The sequence below is a fragment of the Tiliqua scincoides genome, chromosome 5 (assembly GCF_035046505.1).
Source record: "Tiliqua scincoides isolate rTilSci1 chromosome 5, rTilSci1.hap2, whole genome shotgun sequence".
NCBI classification, from domain to species: domain Eukaryota; kingdom Metazoa; phylum Chordata; class Lepidosauria; order Squamata; family Scincidae; genus Tiliqua; species Tiliqua scincoides.
Genome location: NC_089825.1, coordinates 122,700,603 through 122,714,344, shown reverse-complemented (window position 1 = coordinate 122,714,344; position 13,742 = coordinate 122,700,603). Strand labels below are relative to the sequence as shown.

At 46.2% G+C, this 13,742-nt stretch overlaps 1 protein-coding gene across 1 annotated transcript; it reads right to left on the bottom strand.

Moving 5' to 3' along the window:
* Positions 1 to 824: 824 nt before the first annotated feature.
* GDPD3 (glycerophosphodiester phosphodiesterase domain containing 3) lies at positions 825 to 10,927 on the bottom strand. Its single transcript, XM_066630373.1, has 10 exons — positions 10,786 to 10,927; positions 10,411 to 10,453; positions 10,183 to 10,318; positions 9,796 to 9,841; positions 9,559 to 9,677; positions 7,523 to 7,612; positions 6,122 to 6,255; positions 4,374 to 4,433; positions 3,926 to 3,977; positions 825 to 1,019 (listed from the first exon to the last, which is right to left on the bottom strand). Exons 1-10 carry the CDS (start codon positions 10,925 to 10,927, stop codon positions 825 to 827), a joined length of 1,017 nt encoding a protein of 338 aa, XP_066486470.1.
* Positions 10,928 to 13,742: the final 2,815 nt, after the last annotated feature.

The following is a 13,742-nucleotide window of genomic DNA, read 5'->3' as shown; positions in this document are numbered from 1 at the left end:
GTTTCCCAACTTGAATTTCCGTCTCCCCTCATTCCAACCCCCAAGCTGCAACCTGGCCATTGGGGAAAGCTTGTGGATGATTTCTTAACGTGTGCTGATCTACCTTTCACTGTGTTGAAAAGTAGGGCACAAATCTCACATGTCTCACCTTCCTGAAATATTCTCTCCCCACCCCGCCCCTGTTCACAGAATGGTGAATTCTGCATTAAAATAGTCCATCCTGTAGTAGACTGACTTTTTGTCCATTCTGTAAATCACTTGTGTTTCCTTTTTCAGCGTGGTTTATTGTTTTGCTTGCACATCTTGTGCAAAAGGCTTCCTTTTTCTCACAGATTTTTGGAAGTCCAATCTATACTATATAGTCCAGTCTGTGTTTGGCTACAGCCTGGGGAAAAGGTTTGGTAGAGCTGTAAAGTATTGGCATGGTGGTGTCCAGTTGACGTATATGATCATGGAGAGGTAATGTTAAATGAAGATGTACTGATTATCGAAAGCCTTGACCAGACTCTATTTTTGGAGTATTGTTAGAAACTGCCCTTTCTTGTTGTCTTGCTTTAAATTAGAGAGCTAGAAACATGAAATGCAAGCTAAAAAGTTCAGGATTCTATAAGCAGTATCCAATTATTGTGCTTTATAGCATGTGCTTATAGCATGTTCCTTATAAGCAACATATAGCTTATATGTTGTTCAGTCAGTGAAAACGCTGTACCATACTAATAGCAATAAGGATTATTTATTCCTTGATTTTACCTCCTTGTTTCCCACAAACAACCTAACATCAGGATCTCTGTCTTATTCTTCCTGACCCCATGCCTGTAATCTCTTCACTCTTCTTTTGCCAGGAACTTGTATAGTAAGGAGCTCTCTCTCCTCTCCATTCCTGATCCATTGGAGGGATGAGTTGAATGTGTATCTAGATACTTCCGGAGACAGGTAGGATAATCAGTCATGACCCCAGTGACTCCATAGCTAAAGGCTTTCTCAAAATCCTTGTCATCATTCAGGACCCAAAGAATCACCTACATAAAAAAAGAAGTTAAATCCTATCATGGAACCTTAACAATTATTCCAAAAGCAAAATTTCTATTTAGCCTTTCCAGCCAATATTTGTGCACGTAGTTGTTAACTCAGTTAAAATTTTCCCAGTACTCTTAACTGTACGATGAAACTGCTGGAGGAAAAGTCTCATTGAATGCTTTGCAATCTGCAAGAGGATGTTGCTTGGGAGGCATGGAGCCTCTTTCAGGTGCAGAAAGGAATTTGCAATTGACAGGATGATGTTGGGGGGGTGGTGGTGGTTATCAAACAGGTTACCAAACCCGATTTGCGATTGGTAAGAATGTTGCTGTGGAAAAAAGCACTTCCTGGTGCAGAAACAATGCACAATGTGCAGTCACAGTGATTACTGATCACTGATCTGGAGAGGATGGTTGCACAGGCATTTGAGAACAGTACAGATCAGGTTGTGAACTTTGAGGGAGGAAGTTCTTGGTTAAGATTTCATCTCAGCTGTGAATTTATTAAGGCTGCAGTCTTTTGCAGGCTTACTTGGTTGAAACCATGATGAACTTGGTGGCACTGACTTCCAAGTAACCATGCACAAGATCAGGCTGGAGTCTGCTTGCCATCTGTGATATGGGAACATGATTTACAGAGCTATTTTACAAGGCTCTAAAGGTAATGGAGATACTGCATATAAAATATAAGAAATAGGTAAAAAGGAAGAACATGGGCTGATTTGTTGCAGGAAAAAACAACTGTCTTCTAGCACCTTAAAGACTTGCACATTTACATATTGCTTTTGTGGGCCAAATAAAATGAACTGCAGATCAGAGTGGTGTCATCAGTAAAGTGCTGGGATTTAGAATGGGGAGAGCCAGGTTGGAATCCTGCTTTGGCTGCATGACCCACTGGCGCACCCATCCCTCAGCCTAACCAACCTTGCAGGGTTGCTGTGAAGATGAAAGGGAAGCAAGAAGCAGGTATGCCACTGCCACTGTTTTGGAGGAAGCGTGGCATGATTTTTTTAAACCACTTTTTGCCCAAATGTTGCATATATGCAACAGGGATCAAATGTGTACATTTGTGGGCCGGGTAAAAATGGGTTAAATTAGTCTTTAAGATACCGTAAGATTTTTTGATGCCAATGAGGCTATCAAACCCAGTTTAAATTGTTCATATTCAAGTCTGGCTCCTTCTTAGAGATTGAGGGTTAGATGGCAACTGTTTACAAGCATCCTCTCCAACCCTAAAATTATCAAGGAAGCCATGGGGTTTGTGCGGTGAAGAGAGGGGAAGCCTTAGGCACACTGTACTGTCAGCCTAACCTACCTCCCATGGTGGTTGTGCACTGCTCTTTAAGTGTACCATGGCAAATACCACGCTCTACTCAAATTAACAGATGCTCTACTGCCAATGTTCCTTGGGGGAAGGGTGGCAATTAGGATACAATTGTAACCAGTGGCTTAGCTAACAATCCTGTTGCCCGATGCAGAGCACAAAATGATGCCCTGGAAGTGATGTAACTTCTGGGTTTTGATTTCATACCCACTTCTCCTAAAGGGAGAAATAAAAAATGTGCCATGTCCCCCAAGCACCAGTGCCTCCCCCCAGCACTCAATCCCAGAGATTCAGCCCCCCCCCCCGCGCTAGGCGGCAGTTTTGTTTGGCAGGGCAGAGTTCAAGTCCCACAGCTGCCTTAAGGAGGGGGGAGAGGGGGCTGTGGAGAAGCCACCAGCCCAGCCCACTCGCTTGCTCACAGTGGCTGGAAGGGGAGGAGGACTGGGGGCAGGCAGATGCCCAGGCTGGGGCTCTCAGGCTCCCTTCCAATCCACACTTTCCTGGGAGTAAGCCCCATTGACTCTAAGGGGACTTACTTCTGAGTAGACGTGCCCAGGATTGGCAGTGAGGGGGTTCATGCAGGAGGTGGTGGCTGCAGCAGCGACACGCCTCCCCCACCTTCCCTGCCGGTGCCGCAGGGAGCAAGGTGGAGGCGGTTGCAGCCCCTCAGAGGAAGCTTCCTCACCTCAACGCCCCTTGGTGGGGCAGCTGTTGGTTCTTGGGTGGGGGATTGCGGTGCCAGCACTGAGGCAGCCCACCAAGATCTCCCCCAGCCCCGCCAAGGTCTGGGGCGTAGCGGGGCTCCACCCAGCTCTGCCAAGGGCGGACGGGCAGGTGGCCTGCCCCACACCCCCTTTGCTTTCCCTTCCCACCCAAGCAAGGGTGGCCCAGGGGGGGCTTCTCTGACCCCCTTCCAAGGGGCTTCTCTGCTCCCTCCCAGCTGCTGGGGGGGGCAACAATGTAGTCCGTTGCTGCGTGTGCTCGGCTGCACGTGGCGATACAGCAGACAAGTGTTACCCTGTAGTCCAAGTCGCACATGGGAGTTGTTACCCCCAGCCCCTGATGTTGCCCCTCTAGCAGCTGCAGCCTGGTGCATCTGCTACCCCCTGCACTGCCTTAGCTACGCTACTGATTGTAACTGCTACTGCTAATCCTTCAGCAGAGCAATCTTTGGGGAGAACAAATGTGGGGGGAGGGAGAAAGGACATGACCCTTCCCATGCACCCCATATGGCAGTTTTAAGGAAAGAAGAAGCGATTCTGGTTGAAAGCATGCCTCCGGGACACATGTTTATGCACTCATGTAGCTTGGCCTTAAATACTTAACATTTGTACAGTGCTTTCTGAGAGTGCAATGTGCTTACATAAATTATCTTGATGTTGTCCTTACGGCAAACCTATAAGTGTTTCTATCCCTATTTTGCAGTGAGGGAGCTGAGCCTGAGAAGGAATGGCTTGCCTAGGGCCACCTGATGAGTGTGTGGCAGAGGTAAGATTCAACCCTGGGGAAATCCTCATGCTCAGCTGGGTCTCTTAGCTATTATGCTCCCCCCCCCAATTCTGGTTCCCAGCTTCCCCCTACTCACCTGTATTCCTCTGTCTTCCAGATGTTTGAAGAGCTTTTTCCTCATTGTCACTCTGTTTGGGGAAATTGAAAAGATAAAAGGGTTTATAAACTGGAGGTAATAGCTCCCATAGTCTGACTTCATGTGTTGGTCATGAAGGAATGAAAGATCAGGCTAATTCTGCTACCCACCTCTTTATCTTTGGTGATGCTCCACCCCCCACCCCCTTAACAACTGTTTTTTGCTTGCTCTAGGAATGGGGCATGGTTTGGCTAAAATTGGATGGAGTCAGGGGTGTGGGCTTGTGATTTTCTTGAAGGGGACCCTCTATTTGTCGTTCAGACAACTGGGTCATTTTCTGGAGAGGAAGGAGAAGAAAAGCAAGAAAGGGGGAAGAAAGTGTGCCAAGTTTGGTGGTTTGCGGAGTTACTGTGTAAAAACTGACAAAGCATTATTTGACATCACTTACTTTTCAGTAAAATTAGCTAGCCACGATCCAAAGCAGCCTTTTTTAACAGGGAAAAAGGTCCTTTAATTAAAAGGAGAAAAAAAAAGATGGAGGGTTAACAGACTTTTGAGAAATGCTTGCTCTTTGTCATTCTTCCTCTAAGGGTCCAATCCTATCCAACTTTCCAGCGCCACTGGAGCCATGCCAATGGGATGAGCCACATTCTGTGTTGGGGGGGAGGGAATAGTCACAGAGGCCTCCTCAAAATAGAGGAATGTTTATTCCCTTTCCCCAGGGCTGCATTATGGCTGCATCGGTGTTAGAGAGGATTGGGCCTTGATCTTTTGTACCCCCCCCCCTATATTCCTCAGAGATCCCAAGAATCACCCCTTTTCTGCAACTTTTAATTTCTTGTACTCTGCTTCTCTTTAAAGCTAAGTGTTTAGAAAGCATTGATAGAGGGGTGCCACCAGAGGCCTGTCCTGTCCTGGCCTTGCTCTCACTGGAGTGGTAAACCTGTTCCTGAGCTAGATCACCTCAGATTGCAGGTCACCTCAACTGATTGAATGCTCCTCTCTACAAACAAAGTCGCACCACGTAATAAACTAGCATGTCAGGAAGACAGCTGGGCTAGACATACTTTGCCTACACATGCTAGTTTGTGTGTGTGTGTGTGTGTTTAAATTCAAATTTTAAGTTTTCCAAGTTCAGCAACAATAACATAAAACAAAATTACAAGTAGTGGATGGTGTATGGCAAGAAGGAATTGAGTTCCCAAGATATATTAAACCAGTGCGGTACAAATGGTACTTTTGTGGTGGATCTTTTCTGCTAAGCCATATTGGCTTTGGCAGCAGCAAAAAGAACCAGATAGTTTTCTATGTGCAGAAAATTTGTTTGTAGAGAGAAGTATTCCTTCATATGAGTCCCTGTCTGTAATCTGAAGTCTGGACACAGGTTCATGACCACCTCAGAAAGAACTAGGTCCTAGAGGGTGAGATTTTTGGTGGGGACCATGCCACTTCTGTCTACTGCATCTAGTATGCTGTCTTGCAACATGTGTCTAGTAGAAGGATCTTGTCCTTGGTGCCTGCACTAACTCACCAGGGCCTTGCAGCTCTCCCACAGTATTAATTCTTTCCTTCTTTATTCGATCCTCCTGGTCCCAGTTATGCATTTATGAGCACAAGCACCCAAAGTTCTATTTGCCCCATGGACAGAACATCTGTGTTCCCCAGACTACCTAAAAAGAGCCATGCTGGATTAGATCAAAGCTGCGTCTCCCCCAGCCTCCTGTTACCCAGAGTGGTCGGGCTCCAGGAAGCCCATAAAGCAGGGCTTGAAGATAATAGCCCTCTCCTACTGTTGTTCCCTAGCAACTAGCATTCAGAGGTATAGTGCCTCTAAACAAGGAGGTTCCATATAGTAATTATGATCCATAGCCATTGATAGATCTATCCTATGTAAGCTCTCATTCCTCCCACAGCCACAAAGCTCTGGGACCCTGGTCAGCAAGTAGGGGGGACCACTTTAAGCTTGATCCTCATCACATTTCTTGGAGGGACCTGCCTCCTTGGGCACTCACCACAGCCTCCTCACTGTTGGCTTTATCTTTAGGTTGGTGATGGGAGGGGGGCAATTTGGCCCTTGCAACTCCAGTCACGATAATATACTATAGCATAATTACACTATACTATAGCACAGGAATCCTATACTTCCGAAGCCTTCTGTTTCTCTTCTCCCTTTCCTGCCTCCCAAACTGCTGTCACCTGTTCATGATGGCGGGCAGCACAAACTCGAGGAAGGATTCTTTCAAGGGTACAAAAGGCAGGAGCCCCACGTAATAGAGGAGGAGGATGAGAACTCCACGCTCAATGGAAAAGATATAGGGCATCTCCGTGTTCTAAGGGATAGGTAAAGAAAAGAAAATAGTGTCTAGCATGTGGTGCTAGGATATGTAGTTTTTAGACTTGGTAGCCTGGAAGAAATCTGGAACTAGGCCTGCTCATCTCCATAGCTCACAGATTCCAGGATAGCCTGAACAATGTTTGTTCAGTTTTCTGCCACAGGTATGGTAATATCCCAGGAAAGACATATTCCTTGAGATATCTCAGTAGGCTGTCTGTATCCACATTGTAAATTTACAGCTGAATCCTGCCTAAACTCCCATGCAGCATTGCAATGGCACCAGTGCGGCCTCTGCTGCATCCCATCCACATTGATTTATGCAGGCGGATCAAGCTCAGAAGGGTTTTGGAATATGGTGCATGCTGAAACCACGGATCCTGATCCCTCCTGGACCTGATCTGCCCACCCCACTCCATCTCCTCCCTATTCCACCCCTCCCCCCCACCCCTGCACTGGACATTCCTGGTCCAGTAGGCATCCCAATGGCATGTGCAGGAAGGCTGTGGCTTTCCCACCAGTACGATGGCTCTCTGCGCTGTCGCAAAGCGCTTTATGTCACTTTTGCGGCAGTGCGTGCCAGCAGAGCACATATTCTGCTGGCACGTCCTTTAGAAAGGATTGGACTGTTATCATTATATCTTTTTCCCAGCAGAAATTTAGGAATTGTACTTCTGAGAACTCTGTTAACAATCACTAACCCCTTCATGTAGTATAAATGTAGTTTCACATAACCACAGTTCCCAAGGTTCCTTGAAGCCAAAATACATGTGATACTCAAAGTGTCATTAGTGACTGGCCTGGGGGCCCCTATGGATTAGAATCACAGAGGGTGTAGGAGGACTTTACCCCTATCCCCCTCCATCATCCTGATCCATCCCCCTCCAATCCAGCTACTGTGTACCTCAGAATAAAGCTCTCAGTGGCACCAATTTTGGAGAGCATGACAATCAATGACATCTTAACACGCTTGGCAAGGTCACTTTAGTAAGTTTGAAACTAACAAGTGCTCTATGTAGAGAGGACAAAACAGTCACCCAAGAGAGCAGGAAGTTTCCACAAGGATGTGCCCTAACCAGTTTATTATGGCATGCACTTTTGACCATTTTCTGTCGAAAGAAGGCTGTCATTTGGAAACTCAACCTCTACTGCAGTTGGAGGTTTGGTTCAGTAAATGACATTGCCTTGCTTATTGTGCCCACATAGCATTTGCTGAGAGTCTGATACAATAGCTATGGAAGTGGTGGAAAAAGATTGATACGTACAGCTGCACGACATTTCTTCAGCACTTCCCCTTCAAAGGACGCCCAGATACTGATGTGGGAGCGATTGTATTTCCGGACGAGATCTCCTACCTGCAGGTAAAGGCAGAAGGCATAGTAGGGTGGATTCCAATTACCATTTTTATCAGAAGGAACACCGACTCTTCATAGCAGTGGAAGCCAAGCACAAGTTCATTTTCTGAAGGGGTACTGCAGGTGGTGTTTGTAGAGTTGCTACTTTTGGAACAACCTAGATTTAGAAAATCCCTATGGATGTTCCAGCAGGTAGATGGGACTCGTTAGCCTGGGAAGGCAGCTCATCTGAGAGAAGGAAAACTCTGATCCCAAACCTCCACTGCCTTGTGGCTACATGGAAAAGGCTTCAGGAGTCAACCTTGAGGCAAAATCCGGAGCCAGAGTCCCCGAGGCAGTTCATGGCTGAACACAGTCACATTCTGGCAACTCCTGCGACGCTGCTGGAACCAACCGTATTGGCCTCTGCCTTTCCATTGGACCATTTCAGTGACGTGGAGAGGAGGGGATTTGCTGCATGGGAAACAGTCTATCCTCCATATCTACCTTACCCAGGCTTTGTGCACTGGAGAGGACACTCTGTTCCAGAACCACCATTCAGAGCACGATACCATAGTCTTCCGAGAATGAAGGATGCCAACATGGATGCAGGTTTAGAAAAGCCTGTCTATGTAACCATCATACATTAAAGTCTGAGGAGAAATATGATGACCAAGAAAGGTGGTATATAAATACCGGTGCTGATGATCATTGTAAACCAATACAGGCTAACCCTGTGCAGTGGAGCCCCTCAGACATTCTGCTAAATTTCCAATTGAGAATGATTCCAAATATCAATGTCCCTTGGGAAAAAATAATGTTGACTATTTTAACCTGTCCTAAGAACCTGTAAGCCCCTGTTCCTCTATTTCCCACTGCTGCAACTTGCTTGCTTCTTTCTCATTGAATCTGAGAGTCCTAGACTGCAATCCCATACACACACTTTGCTGGAGGAAGCCCTATTGAGCACAGCAGGGCTTACTTCTGAGTAGATGCTCATAGGACTGTGCTACTAGATGCATTGAGGCAGATAAGATGTCCAGAATCTGGTGATCTTATCTGTTGAGTGTGGGGTTCTCCAAAGAGGAAACTATGTCCAGTTTCCAGATAGGGGATTGAGAGGACTGAAATGTATGAGAGAGCTCCAGAAATTGAATTGGGCTGTGGAAATATGTATCTGCCTAAAGATCTTCTGTATCCCAGTGGATATAGCTGGTTTCCACGAGTTGGAGAAAAGTTCCAGAAGGATAGTCCTGCTGGCTGCAATCCTATGCACACTTACCTGAGAAATAATCCCATTGCTCTGTAAGGATTGCACTGTGAATCTCTTATAGAAAAACAAAAAAGAGTTCTGTGGCGTCCGAAAGACTTATCTTCCTCAATGCATGCAGAGTTATTGTGGCATAAACTTGTGTGGACTAGAGCCCCACACCCACAGGAACTATAGCTCAGAGACAGAGCATGTGCTTTTGATTCAGAAGGTCTCAGGTGAATCCTTGGCATCCCAGGTAAACAAGATCTCAAGTAAAAACAATCTCAGGTAGTCAGGGCTGGAAAAAATCTCAGCCTGAGACCTCAGAGTGCCAGCAGTAGTTAGAATACACAGTGCTAGCCTATATCAATAGAGAGAGTGAAGGAAGCAGCAAGGCTTAGGGTGCAATCCTAACCCACTTTCCAGCACTGACCTAGCCACAACGGAGCCCCAGTTTGAGGGAACAAATATGCCCTTACCTTGAGGAAGCCCCCTTGATTGCCACCCCACTGCAGGATACAGTGCACGCCATATTGGCACAGCTAAGTCACAATTGGCACATTGCTGGAAAGTTGGTTCGGATTGCGCCCTTAGTGGCTGAAGTTGAATACTGAAAGGGGAATTGACCAAAAATGATATTTTAAATGCTACTGGATCTAGTACATTATGAGATACAGATGGTGAAGGGAGCTTGACCAGCTGGTGGGTCCCTTACCTTCTGTATGAGTTCATCATCATTCTGTTTCACTTCTATATTGATAGGTATTCCAGGGAATTTCTTGAAAACGTCTTCCAAGCGAGCGATATTGTGGTCTTCGCCGTGGGAGTAGCAGCCTGTTGGAGCAGGTGGTTCAGGGTGACTTAGGAGGGTTTGGAGCATGCCTTCCTTGCTGGGGTGCAACCACCCCAGCACAGTGCCCCTCATCCCAAAGCGCTACTCAGTTTGACTCACCTGGAGCAAATGTCACCTCCAGACTTTTCTTATATGGTGGCAGATCCTATGGGATGCAATTAGGGTTAGAACTAAAGAATCGGCACACTTGGGTTCTCTTGAAGAGACATAGGATTGAGGGGGTCAGAACAGGGGAGGATATAGATGGTTGTGCCTCAGGGGCTTCTGAATTCTTTGGGGAGAGATTCCTGAAGCTAGGAGTGTGGTCTGAAGACACCTCAGGCAGCAAGCCTGCCAAGGCTAGGCAGTGCCTGGATGTGAGATCACTGGGGAATACCATATACACTGCTTTGAATTCCATCATGAAAGAGAAGCAGGATATAAATGTGATAAACAATAATATACAGAGGCAGGGCAAGTCAAGAGCCGGAACTCCTGGATCCTCACCGCATAGTCCGTCTCGCTGATCAGGATGTTGTGTCCAGTCTGGCGTTCCAAATTGTTATCATGGGACACAACCACAACCCCATCTCTTGTAATGTGGCAGTCCAATTCCAGCAAGTTTGTTCCCTGAGTCAGTGCACTGAGAAGGTGGAGAGAGGAAGGTTTAGAAAGGGAGGCAGCATTGGTGCAAGGCAGGATTAGGCAATCTGGGAGAAGGGCAACATCACTCACTGGCTGAAGGCTCCAATCGTGTTTTCAGTCTGCTCTCCACAGCCTAGGAAAGAAATGGGGATGTTGAGGAAACAGCCACTGAAGTGCCCAAAGACTGACAGTTCCCATTTCCCCTCCCTAGCATGTCAAGTACCCCAGCTCTGGACACCAGGAATGTGGCAGTACTAGTTTAGAGAACCGAAGAAGAAAATACAAACATCCCACTTGTCAGAAGAGAGGTTGGCAAGAATCTAGGAAAGATTTTCCCTGTCTCTCTGTCTTTGTCCTTTCACTGTCTCATCCTGTGGAACCCACCATCCCTCCCAGGTGCTGTATATGCCTCTTAAGCCAACTTCAGGTTCCAGCTGAGCTTCTGATTGCCCCGGCAGAACTTACCGCCTCTGTGGGAGACATGCTGGCATCGGACAGGAAATTTTCGTGGGTTGTGCAGCAGGTGCGGCTTCTTTCGCAGGCAGTGAGATGTCAGTGCGTAGATCCCCAGGGCAGGCAGCCCAAAGAGGAGCAACTGGTAGCCCATGACAGGAGGCAGCTAGCTAGGATTCCTAGGTCTGCTGAGTTTGGGGGTGGATAGGTTAAAACAGAGAAGAGATTGGGAGCTTGACACCCAGTTTCTCTGGAAGGTGGGTAAAGCTGATGGATTCAAAGCAGAGGAAAAAAAAGAGGGGATTAGTTCTTCAGATCTGCTGGGTAGAGAGTGGGATCAGCTGAATTAAATCAGGTGGAAAAGGATCCTTAGATTCCTTGTCAGGTGCAGTGTGCTGTAAATGTGGAAAGCAAGGCCATCCTGTCTGAGAGTGACGGGAAGAACAGGTTCATGTGTTTTTTGAGGTTCAGAAGAAAAGGGGTGTGGAAAGGAACAGAGCCACTTACCCCACCCCTTAGCTGCCAGGACCTCTCCAATCTTCACCTAGCATTTGTTCAATCGCATGAATGACTATACACATATATGTCACACAAATTCATACTCCTGTTCCCTCCCCTCCACCTGCCAATCTGAATGTTTTATAGTCTTGCCACTCCCAGGGGATAAAGAGCAGTTTCCTTGACACTAGCAAGCCAAGAGCAGGTGTACTTTTCCTGGTTCTTTTTGCTCTGACCACTAGATCTAATTTCTTTTCTGGGGAAACTTGGGAGCTTGTCTGCAGAAGCCTAACAGGTTCCCTTAAATTCTGGGCTGCCTTCCCCATAAGCCATCAGATTTCAGCCCTGAAATTAAGTGAGAGAGAGAGAGAGATTGCATACAGTCTGCAGTATGTGCCACCATTCTGGCAAGAACTCAACAAATACTTCTCTGTGTGTGAGATATGAATTATTAATTACATCACCAGCCATCTGATGGAGAAAGAGAGATGATTTATATTTATGAGTAATGGACTTGATTTCTGAATGCTCAGGAAAAAAATCATATTGTCTTTGTTTCTTTTTGTCACAATTTTTGAACCCTATGAACTGGAGATTTGGGGTGTGTATGTCCGTATGCTGGGTGTGTTTTATTTTGTGACCTTGCAACTTAAACAAATTTATCTTCAAGTTGCTTTGACATAATTCCATCCCTCCCGAAAAGACAGCTCAGTATCCTGCTTATGAAAATGATTATTTTGCTCTTTTGTTACTGTGCATCTGGTGTTACCTGTCGTCATTGCTTAGAAGCTACCAACTTGGATGCCACATTTACAGTAAAGTTCTGTGTTGGAATACCCATTGGCCTCTAATGGCTTGGATGCATTTCACTTAATTTCATTAGAGGATGCTGACAAGATCCTTGGAGAAGTCTGTCTCATTATATGCTCGTTGCCCATTCTGGCTGGTAAGTTAGCCAAGGGAGAATATCTGATGTTTAGTGGACAGTGCACGGTTGTTTGGGGACATATATCTGCTACCTTAAAGGAGGACACTCTTAAATCATTACTGAATTTATTACTTATAGGCTGATCTTCATTTTGCCTTCTATGGGACAATGTAATTGAGAGGATGATGATTGGACAGCTCCGTATGTTCTCAGATAAAGCAGATTACCTGGATCAATTTCAATCTGTTTCAGACCAGTTTGGGAGAGAAACTGATTTGGTTGCTATGACTGATGACCAGAGTGGGGCGATCCTGTTGATTCTTCTAGACTTCTCAGTGCCTTTTGAAAGTGTGGCTTTATATTATTTTCTTAGGTATTCTTGAGGTTAGGGTATCACATTGCTTTGTGATGGTACTGATCCTTCCTGGGAGAAAGGTTCTATAAGGTGGAATTCATCAGCTTTACTTCCTGTGAGAGGTGTCCTATGAGTTTCTTCCTATGTACTTTTTATTTTGTACGTGAAACTGCTGGGCAGCATCATTCAGGGTAATTAGGGTTGCCAATTACCCTAACCTGAAGAAGTGTCCTGTAAAAATGTGCTATTTTGCATCATTTATTTTAAAGCTTTATATGCCACTTTTCTGGTGCTCAAAGTGGTATGGATCTCAATTGGATTGATTTCTTCCGTGGTGAGGAATTCAGTTCAATCACAGCCCCTTTGTTTTATACGAGTATCTGAAACATTCACCAATTTGAACTGTGCCTCACTCATGTGACATACCACCTTGCCACTCTTTTTGGTGAAACTAGACACATCTAGTGAACACCCTGTCAAACTCACAACATTATGCAGTGCCAGGTTTAAAAAAAAAAAAAAAATAGGAGGCGTTGCTTTTGTATCAACCTTTGTAATATCTAAGCAGCTAGAGGCCCAATCCTATTCATGAGATCCACTGGCATAACATCACAGACACTGGTGCAATGGCAAGAAAATACCATGCCATAGTAATGTGGACACAGGCTGGACACTAATGCAACCCCTGTGGCAGAGGGGCCAAAACAGGGAGGATGTGGGTGAGACGAGGAGAAGTTGATGGATGCCAGATTCAAATTTCTTCTTCAGTTGACAGTCATGCTCCAGACACCAGGAGAATGCTGTGCCAATGGCAGACCTGGCATAGGTAAGAGGAACCCCATAGGGAGCAATGGAGAAGTGAACAAGAGAAGAGAGCAACTCCTGTCATCCCCCTTACCTGCACCCCACACTGTTAAGCAAGGGGGGGAGGGAACCTCATGCAGCAATGAACAAAGGCCAGAATTCCACCCCATGTCCACCTGTCCCCCACACACAGACCCCCCTCACTATTACCCAATGGGTCCCCCTCTATGAACACATTGGCTCACTCAACCACCCACCCACTACCATGGCCAAGAGCAGGGAATACCTGGGACCCCAGCCATTGAACATGCTGGTCAAATGCTTACCTGAACCCTTGCTTTGAAGAGCCACTACTGAGCCATAGGGGGCTGATCCTCTGCACTG